The 10,613-nt window shown below is 47.5% G+C and overlaps 1 protein-coding gene across 2 annotated transcripts in view; it reads left to right on the top strand.

Annotated features, from left to right (window-relative positions):
- The first annotated feature begins 124 nt into the window (after positions 1-124).
- WNK4 (WNK lysine deficient protein kinase 4) overlaps positions 125-10,613 on the top strand; it is a 30,751-nt gene continuing 20,262 nt past the window's right edge. For both annotated transcript variants that reach the window (XM_048517953.1, XM_048517952.1), the window contains exons 1-6: positions 125-278; positions 1,929-2,017; positions 3,952-4,171; positions 6,053-6,386; positions 8,390-8,499; positions 8,616-8,674. In XM_048517953.1, the coding sequence (XP_048373910.1) occupies positions 135-278; positions 1,929-2,017; positions 3,952-4,171; positions 6,053-6,386; positions 8,390-8,499; positions 8,616-8,674 (956 nt within the window). In that variant the 5' untranslated portion in view covers positions 125-134. The remainder of the gene's footprint in view (positions 279-1,928; positions 2,018-3,951; positions 4,172-6,052; positions 6,387-8,389; positions 8,500-8,615; positions 8,675-10,613) is intronic.

Below are 10,613 nucleotides of genomic sequence, written 5' to 3'. Positions count from 1 at the left end.
CTGTTGCATCCAGGTGGACTTGCGAAGAGGGTGGGTCGGTTTGATGGCTGGGTGCAGGGAGACGGTGCCAAAGTTTCTCAGTCTCCATTGAACTCCATCACTCTTCCCTCTTGCCCCCAGGGACCCCGGAATTCATGGCCCCAGAGATGTACGAGGAGAAGTACGACGAAGCGGTGGATGTCTATGCCTTCGGCATGTGCATGCTAGAGATGGCGACCTCTGAGTATCCGTACTCGGAATGCCAGAACGCAGCTCAGATCTATCGCAAGGTCACCTCGGTGAGAGCGCCGTCTCTGATAGGTTTAGGATTTTTAAAAATCTTGCTTTCTGGCCATAATCGAGTCCCACAGCCATTCTCAAGAAACCAAATCTAATGCAGACAACAACGTTCACTCTGAAATGTTCCTTGGAAAAGGGAGTTCTCAGCAGGGCAGGATTCAAGCATGGTGGAGGGGCGCCTGGGTGGTTTCTCTCCTGCCTCTGAAGGCCTCATTGATGGCAGGTGGTAATTCATACAACAAGAAAAGCCTGGCGGAGTGTGTGGCATCTGTTTTGGGGTGGGGTGGGCATATTCTCTACTTAGAAGCAGTGGTGGGATCCAAAAATTTTAGTAACAGGTTCCCATAGTGGTGGGATTCAAGCAGTGGCGTACAGCCAATGGGGCTGGGCGGGGCACGACGGGGGCGTGGCCGGGCATTCCGGGGGCGGGGCATTAACAATTTCTCTGTGACTGTAAAAAACTCTTACTGTAAAAAAAAAAAGTTCCTAATTTCCCGCTGGTATCTTTCTATCCATAATTTAAACTCATTATAGCAAGTCCTATTGTCTACTGCCAACAGAAACAACTACTTCTCCTCTAATTGACTGCCTGTCAAATACTTAATACTTTCAAATACTTAATTTTATTTCTAGAAATCAAAAGGAGACTTTCCTTAAACAAGGAACTTTACCATGTTTCTAAAACATGTTTTTGAAACAGCCCAACAGGGAGAATTATCCCGTTTTCTGCCTTCGCTAACCAGCCACGTAGGAAACAACAGGACTTGATGATTTTTGGACCCAATGGAATTTCTAACGGAAAAGCAGACCCAATTAGTAACCCCCTCTTGGCACACACAAATAATTAGTACCCACCTCTTGGGAACTGGTGAGAACCTGCTGGATCCCACCTCTGCTTAGAAGCCCTGTAGCTGTGTTGTGATGTGGGATCATCTAGAATAGAATAGAATAGAATCTTTATTGGCCAAGTGTGATTGGACACACAAGGAATTTGTCTCCGGTGCATATGCTCTCAGTGTACATAAAAGAAAATACATTTGTCAAGAATCATAAGGTACAGCACTTAATGATTGTCATATAGGTCTAGTAAGCAATCAGGAAACAATCAATAGTAATAAAAACATAAAATGTAAAATCATAAAATAAAATGAAATGTCAGCACAGGCTATAGTCATACAGTCATAATTGGGAGGAGATGGGTAATAGGAATGATGAAAAAAGTAGTGCAGTAATTATATAATAAATATATAATAAATAGTTTGACATTATCGAGGGAATTATTTGTTTAACAGAGTGATGGCATTCGGGAAAAAACTGTTCTTATGTCTAGTTCTTATGGCCAATTGGCCATGCTGGTAGGGGCTGATGGGAATTGTAGTTCCTGAACATCTGGAGAGCCGCAGGTTCCCTACCCCTGATCTATGGAAACTGAGATGTGGAGGGAAAGAAGCTCCAGGCTTCTCTGGAGCTCCTCTGATGATATCTGAAGTGCCCCTCGTATCCAAAAGGGCTCTGCTGGTGGGTGGCAGAGAGGGTTGCCACGGGTCAGCAACAGGAGCTGGGGGATACTCATGCTCCCCCCACCCCCCAGGTCCATCTTTCCCTTCCTGGCTGTCTCTGAGCTGGTTCCTTTGTCCTTTCCCCCCCAGGGCATAAAGCCAAACAGTTTCTACAAGGTGAAAGTGCCGGAACTGAAGGAGATAATCGAGGGCTGCATCCGGATGAACAAGAAGGAGAGGTGAGGAAACGGCTGTGCCTTCAAGTCAGCTTCTGCTCTTCACTTAAGCGAGATCAGGCAGGGTACCAACTTACTATGGGAAATGTATCCTTATTTAAGCGCCCTGGTTTTCTTTCATAACATTCAAGAATATTTTGGCAAAGATGGAAACAGCCTGGCTGGAAGTGGGAACAGGAAGTCCCATTTGTGCTGCTGTAAGGATGAATCACGCCCTTATTTGTAATTTAGATTTCTGCACGTGCGCTTTGCAATAAATATATTTCATGGTTTATTTAAGCCCCGTTATAGATCGGGGGGGAACCCGTGATCCCAGCCCTGTTGCTTTTCAAATTGCTCATATTGTTTTAGGTTAGTGAGGGCGAACCTTTTCGAGACCAAGTGCCCAAATTGCAACCCAAAACCCACTCGTTACTGAGGAGTAAGCTTGGTGGTAGTCAGTGGCTTTGCTTTGAAGCAGCCATGCAACTCTTCCAACGGGTGAGTCACGACCCTAGGAGGGTTTACTCAGAAGCAAGCCCCATTGCCAGCAATTGAGCTTACTCCCAGGTAAAGGATCACTTTGCTTGCACGTGCCCACAGAGAGGGTTATGCCACCTCTGGCACCCATGCCATAGGTTCGCCACCACTGTTTTAGGTCCTCATTAGAAATCTTTATTTATTTATATATTTATTGGATTTATTGGATTTTCTTCCTGTCCTCCTTCTGAGGAGCTCACAGTGGTAAGCATAGATTTTCCCACCTGTTCGATCCTTACAAGAAGTCTGCAAGATGGGTCTGAGCGAAACGATTAGCTCAAAGTGCTCAGGGTGTGTCATGGCGGAGTGTTTACAATTTGATTGTTTGCAATTTTTTACATAAGAGATATTTTTTTAAAAAGAAGAAAAATGATGGAGTACATCAATCAAAAAGTGAAGGACACGACTTAAGGCAAAGTATTAAAAGTAAAGTAACAACATCACAAGAATCCTATGCATCAAATGTTCAGAAAAAATGACAATATTCTGCTTATCTCTGAAGAACAATTTTGAAAACAAAATGTTCCTGAGCAAATGCACAAAATGGGAATACCTATTGGTTGTTGTGGGTTTTCCAGGCTGTGTGGCCGTGGTCTGGTAGATCTTGTTCCTAACGTTTCGCCTGCATCTGTGGCTGGCATCTTCAGAGGTGTATCACAGAGGGAAGTCTGTTACACACTGTGTCCGGTGTGTCCAGAGGTGTATCACAGAGGTGATACACCCTCTGTGATACACCTCTGAAGATGCCAGCCACAGATGCAGGCAAAATGTTAGGAACAAGATTTACCAGACCATGGCCACACAGCCCGGAAAACCCACCAGAACCAGTTGATTACAATTGCAGATGGGTCATGACTAGAGCAAGGAGTGACTCTTTTCCATCAGTACATCTTCAAGGTCGCTTCTCTAATATTCCACAAAATAAGCATTGCTGTCGATTTTGTCCTGATACAACTGATTCACTTTCTCATATTCTGCTTCACTGTTCAAAATACAACAACGTTAGAACTGATTGGAGAACTGTATTACCAACAGGATTTATGCTCCTTTCTGATAAGATAAAAATGGTTAAGCTTCTAAATAACTCTAATGTTGAAATCTCTGAAGCTGTTGCTATATTTTTACTCTGTGTTCTGCAAGTTGTGCAATAATGATCTTCTTATTGTATTTGAAATTCTTGACACACACCGGTTTTATGCCTAATAAAGGTTTTGGATTTGGATTTGGATTCCGAACCAGTTGAATCTGGCCGTGAAAGCCTTCTGGAATACTTATGTTTGCATGTTCTATGCACACTCCTTGCTCATGTGCTCACTTGGTCACTTGTGGATACCCACTTCCTGTGCAGCTCCAAGTTTGCCACTTGGCTTTGCCACCCGGTTTCCACTCAGCCTTCCCCTCCCCTTCCTTCTTTCCAGATTCACCATCCAGGATCTTCTAGATCACGCTTTCTTCCAGGAGGACACAGGTGTCCACGTGGAACTGGCCGAAGAGGACGATGGAGTCAAGTCCAACCTGAAGCTCTGGCTGCGGATGGATGACTCCAAAAATCTACACGGGAAGTATAAGGACAACAATGCCCTGGAGTTCCGTTTTGAGCTCTATAAGGACGTGGCCGAGGAAGTGGCCCATGAAATGGTACATCTTGTCATGGCTTTCTGTGAGAGTGTCTGTGGGTGGGGGTGGGGTGGGTGGGAAAGTGGTGATGTGGTGGTTAAGTAAGGGAAGAGGGGAGAGGAGCAGTGGGTGAACTATGCGAAAGAGAGGTCCAAGCCAGGAGGGAACAGAAGGCCTCTAGAAACAGAAAAATTAACCCCCTCTGAGAAAATAAACAGGAACTGATTATGACATGTGCACATATGCTGGGGCACCAAAAGCGAATGGGAAGTAATTAATTAACCAATCACCACAGGGGAGTGAAAATGAATTTCAAACACAGAGAAGGGGGGGTTTATAGGACCATGGGGAAGGGCTCAAGATTGTGCTGTTGTCCTTGGTAGCACAGTGTACTTGGTAACATCTTTTATTTGTCATTATTGTAGTTTCATAATTGTGTGCCTATGATAATATAAGATAGTGCAGGGGTCTGCAACCTGTGGCTCTCCAGATGTTCGTGGACTACAATTCCCATCAGCCCCTGCCAGCATGGCCAATTGGGAATTGTAGTCCATGAACATCTGGAGAACCAGAGGTTGCAGAACCCTGAGATAGTGACTGATGGCCAGTGTGTTACAGTAGGGGTGGCCAACCTATGGTTATCCAGATGTTCATGGATTACAATTCCCATCACCCCTGCTGACAGGGCCACCCCTAGTAGAGTAATGAACTGCCCTGTTTCCCCGAATATAAGACATCCCCTGAAAATAAGACGTAGTAGAGGTTTTGCCGAAGTGCGAAATATAAGGCATCCCCCGAAAGCAAGACGTAGCAAAGTTTTTGTTTGGAAGCATGCCCGACGAACAGAACACAGAAAAATAAGACATCCCCTGAAAATAAGATATAGCACATCTTTGGGAGCAAAAATTAATATTTATTTATTTATTTATTTATTTATTTATTTATTTTTCAGATTTTTAGACCGCCCCATCCCCTAGGGGCTCTGGGCGGTGTACAACACAGTAACCACCGTGTACAGCTAAAAACAACTAAAACCTTTAAAAGCAGCAGTAAAATAGGAAACTAACTATAATAGTTAAACTAATTCATAGAATGGCGTCCGCAGTCTCTATTTCAAACCCTCTTGCCGGAGGGAAGGACAGCAATCCCAAGATGATAAGGCCCAGATGTATGGCCATGGGGGGGGGGGGGCACCATCAACGGCTGGTACCTCCAAAAGCCCGGCGGAACAGCTCCGTCTTACAGGCCCTGCGAAATTCCATAAGGTCCCGCAGGGCCCGGACAGCTGGTGGAAGAGCGTTCCACCAGGCTGGGGCCAGGGCTGTAAAGGCCCTGGCCCGCGTGGAGGCCAGCCGTATCATCAATATAATCCCCTTATATTGTCTTACATTCGGGGAAACACGGTAGGACCTGGGAGAGTCAGGTCCGAATTTCCATTCTGCCACAGAAGCGTGCTGAGTGACTTCGGGTCAGCCACACAGCCACATACACACAGAACCTAACCTACCTGTTGTTTGCAAAGAGGAAATAAGATTAGGAAATACCTAATGGGTAAATTATGCTAATAGTGGTTGGGGAGAGAGGGTGAGCTCAGAAGTGTTTTGCTGGCGACTTCGGGTTCTCTGAGTAGGTTGTGCTACTGCGTGGCCTCCTGCTTGAACCAGCGGGTTCTCTTTGCTGCTCAAGTCAGTCAAGGGAGAGAGACTTGGGCCATGCTTTGGAGGGTCCTGCAGCTGCTGGATAGTCTTGTGTGTGCCTCCCCCCCACTGCCCTGCCAACAGTGCCATTCTAAGCAGAATTTTGCCCTCCTGAGTCCATTGACACCAATGGATTGAGGAGGAGGTCACTCTGAATAGGACTTTACCGTAAGTCCCCTTTCTGCTCGATCTTCCCTCTCCACAGGTGACGCTGGGCTTTGTATGCGAGGCAGATTACAAACTGGTGGCCAGAGCTGTGCGCGAAAGGGTCCTTGCCATCAAGCGCCAACGTGAGAAGGCCAGGCAGGCTCAGGAGGAGCAGAAGAGACGGGAGAAGGTGTCCACGCCCCCTCCAGATATCCTGCATCTGCTGGAGCTGGGCTCCCCGCCCCCACTCAGCCCTGCCCAGGCCTCCACGCCTACCTCACCTGGATCCCGGGACTCAGCACTCGGGCCGACTTTCCCCCCAGAGCCAGAAGAACCAGAGGTTGACCAGCACCAGACCTTCCTGTACCGGCATGGCTACTCTTCCGCCACCTGTATGTTCCCTCTCCTTTCTCCTTAAACCAGTGGTTCTCAACCTGGGGGTCAGGACCCCTTCGGGGGTCGAATGACCCTTTCACAGGGGTCGCCTAAGACTCTCTGCATCAGTGTTCTCCATCAGTAAAATGGATAAATGCTAGGGTTGGGGGTCACCCATACATGAGGAACTGTATTAAAGGGTCACAGCATTAGGAAGGCGTGCCCCCCCCGCCTGCCCAACCAGGCCCCCGCACTGATGCGCACCCCCTGTCCCCTTGGTGCTACGCCACTGTGTATGACCGTGGATGCTCTGCAGATTTTGTCTCCCAGCACACGTCAGGGAAGTTGAAGTCACCTGCAGCTATCAGGTTGTGTTGTCAAACTGTTCAAGGAGGGCAACTTTCACCTCCTCACCCTGGTCAGGAGGTTCATAGCAGACTCCGACCACAATTCTGTTTGTCCTTCCTTCCGTTATCTGCACCCAGATCCTTTCTACTGGACTGTCATTGGCTCCTCCTGTATTTCCTGAAAAGCAAACCCTTTCATCACATACAGCACCTCATATTGGCTTTCCTTGAACAACTAAAATCTGTCCACCATGACCACTACATTTCAGTCATGGGAACCCTCCCACAGTCTAATGCCTACTGCCTACCCAGGATCAAGGGCAAGACCGGGAAGGAAACCACAGTGGGCTCCATAGCACAGTCTGGGTATTGTCAAAAGCTTTCATGGCTGGAATCAGGGGTGGGATTCAGCCGGTTCGCACCACTTCAGCAGAACCGGTTGTTAAAATGGTGCTTGCAAACAACCAGTTGTTAAATTATTTGAATCCCACCACTGGCTGGAACCACTAGGATGTTGTGGGTTTTCCGGATTGTATGGCCGTGTCCCAATAATATTTTCTCCTGACGTCTTGCCTGCATCTGAAGATGCCAGCCCCAGATGCAGGCGAAACGTCAGGAATAAATACTACTGGAGCACAGCCATACAATCCGGAAAAACCGCAACATTTTACAGGCTGGGTACCTCACTGACTCGGGATTAAAGGCAGGGATGGCGGGGGGGGGGGGGAAGCTGGGGGGTGGGGTGGGGGTGGAAGCTCCAGCGGGCTCTGCATCAGACTTGGGGCCTCATTGGGCCCAGGGGTCTGAAACCTGCGGCTCTCCAGAAGTTCATGGACTACAAATCCCATCACCCCCTGCCAGCTGATGGGAATTGTAGTCCATGAACATCTGGAGCACCATAGGTTGGCCACCCCTAGGTTAGAGTATCAGACTAGGCAGTGGTGGCGAACCTTTGGCACTCCAGATGTTTTGGACTACAATTCCCATCAGCCCTGCCAGCATGGCCTATTGGCTGATGGGGATTGTAGTCCATGAACATCTGGACCACCATAGGTTGGCCACCCCTAGGTTAGCGTATCAGACTAGGCAGTGGTGGCGAACCTTTGGCATTCCAGATGTTTTGGACTACAGTTCCCATCAGCCCTGCCAGCATGACCAATTGGCTGATGGGAATTGTAGTCCATGAACATCTGGACCACCATAGGTTGGCCACCCCTAGGTATCAGACTAGGTACAGTGGTGGCGAACCTTTGGCACTCCAGATGTTTTGGCCTATTGGCCATGCTGGAAGGGGCTGATGGGAATTGTAGTCCAAAACATCTGGAGTGCCAAAGGTTCACCACCATGGGACTAGGATCTGTAATACTCAGGTTTGAATCTGCACTCCACCACGGAAGACCTTGCAGATCCCTGGCCCAGGTTGTTTGCTGCAGTGGTGATGGGGATGGGGAGAGATGGGATTCCCCCCCCCAAAAAAAACGGGGGAAATGGGACCCCCCTGTGAATGTTGTGCCCTCCCCCCCAACCCCCCCTCCCCCATTGTCCAATCAGAATGATTTCTTTGCCATTTTAAAACATGCTTCCCTGGAGGAAGCGTTCTGGTTGGGGTGAGCTGGGCAGCTCTTGTGGCTTCGTCTTTTGCATCCATGCCTCCTTCTCTGTTTCTGCGTCAGCGGACGGTGAGACAGACGGCTACCTGAGCTCCTCGGGGTTTGTGGACTTGCCTGACGTGCCCCAGAGTCTCCCCAGCCCGATACCTGCCCCTGAGCCCTCCTTCACTTCGGTGAGTCAGAGTGCGAATTCTGGAGCAGGCTGCCCGGTTGGGAGACCCCCAGGTGGTTGGAGCCGGGGAATTGCGGAACACGCTCTCAGCTCCCCTGTTCTTCCTTGTCCCCACAGAGCATTGCCGTGAGCCTGCACCCGGCCTCCACCAGTGACTTCTCTTCCCCCCTGGACAGGTCGGGATATTCTGCCCTCGGGTGGGGGGCAAGTTGTTGAAATGGAGATGCAGAAGGATGCTCTAACATTGTCGCTAAAGGGAAGAACCAGGGACTCAGCAAAGGAAAATATTTCTTCATGCAACGTGCGATCGGTGTTTGGAATATGCTGCCACAGGAGGTGGTGATGGCCACTCACCTGGATCGCTTTAAAAGGGGCTTGGACAGATTTATGGAGGAGAAGTCGATGTATGGCTGACGATCTTGATCCTCCTTGATCTGAGATTGCAAATGCCTCAGCAGACCAGGTGCTCAGGAGCAGCAGCAGCAGCAGCAGCAGGCCCTTGCTTTCACCTCCTGCATGTGAGCTCCCAAAGGCACCTGGTGGGCCACTACGAGTAGCAGAGTACTGAACTCTGATCTGATCCAGCAGGCTGTTTCTTATGTTCTTATGTTCTTAACCGAGGAGGAACAAGACAGCGCGTCACACACTGAAGACGGAGGATCAATATATTCAAGAAATGTATTTATATATATTATTATAATTGTCCAGTTACTGAATCCAATGATTGGACATCCAGTTTTTTTAAAAACAAGTAAAATATTTTTTCAACAGAACTTCATTTTTGAGATATATAATCCAATATCTACTGAACAAAAATAGTTCATTTTTTCAATATCTTTAGGATGATTATATCCCATATAGAAAGTATTCCATATAGAAAGGACTTCCCAAAGTACTTCCCAAAATTATTCATTCATTTGCCATTCTACAAATAAGAAAGACCTGTGCATGGCAAATGAATGAATAATATTTCCTGAAAGAATTGCTTCTCCTGAGGAAGACTACAGTGAAAACGTACTTAAAAATGCGCGAGTCGTTTGGGAAGTATTTTCTATATGGAATATAATCATCCTAAAGATATTGAAAAAAAATGAACTATTTTTGTTCAGTGGATATTGAAGATATGGATTATATATCTCAAAAATGAACTTCTGTTGTTGAAAAAATATTTTACTTGTTTTTCAAAAAACTGGATGTACAATCATTGGAATCAGTAACTGGACAATTATAATAATAATATATAAATACATTTATTGGACATATTGATCCTCTGTCTTCAGTGTGTGACGCGCTGTCTTGTTCCTCTGTCTTATACATTGCACACAATTTGGCTTTTTTGCATGTCTTAACCGGGGAGGAGACAGGTGGGTATGCATTCACACAAAGGCAGTAAGCATTTGAGTGACTGAAGGAAGGGTTAGGGTTTGCAGACACCTGGTCTGTTCGCTTTTTCTCTACCTTGATGAAATGGAAGGCTGGGGGAGGTGAGGTGAGGTGGGGAGTCAAGCTTCTCTTTGCATTCGGCCTGGGGTAGACAGGAGGAACCGGCACCCGCTGCTCCTACTGAACTTTGCCCTCCACTCCAGCGAGGCCAGGAGAATGAGGTAGAAATGAGAAGGCCGGACGTGGAGGTGCTAGAAATTAATGAGAAGAAAAGAGATCTTGGGATTGTAGCAGAAAGCTCCCCAAAATGCCTATTCAGCATGTGGCCCCGGAGGAAAAGGCAAACTCTTTGCTGAGGAACTTTTAAGAAAAGAATTAAAAATAAAACTCTACATTCGAGGGCTTTCATGGCCAGATTCAACTGGTTGTTGTGAGTTTTCCGGGTTTCCGCCTGCATCTGTGGCTGGCATCTTCAGAGGTGTATCACAGAGGAGAAGAAGTAGAAGAAGAAGATAAAGAAGAAGAAGAGGAGGAGGAGGAGGAGGAGGAGTTTGGATTTATATCCCCCTGTTCTCTCCTGTAGGAGACTCAAAGGGGCTGACAATCTCCTTGCCCTTCCCCCCTCACAACAAACACCCTGTGAGGTAGGTGGTGCTGAGAGAGCTCCGAGAAGCTGTGACTAACCCAAGGTCACCCAGCTGGCATGTGTGGGAGTGTACAGGCTAATCTGAA

Source organism: Sphaerodactylus townsendi, linkage group LG15 (assembly GCF_021028975.2).
Source record: "Sphaerodactylus townsendi isolate TG3544 linkage group LG15, MPM_Stown_v2.3, whole genome shotgun sequence".
NCBI classification, from domain to species: Eukaryota; Metazoa; Chordata; class Lepidosauria; order Squamata; family Sphaerodactylidae; genus Sphaerodactylus; species Sphaerodactylus townsendi.
Note: the sequence above shows the minus strand (reverse complement) of the source record. Positions and strands in the feature narration are given on the sequence as shown.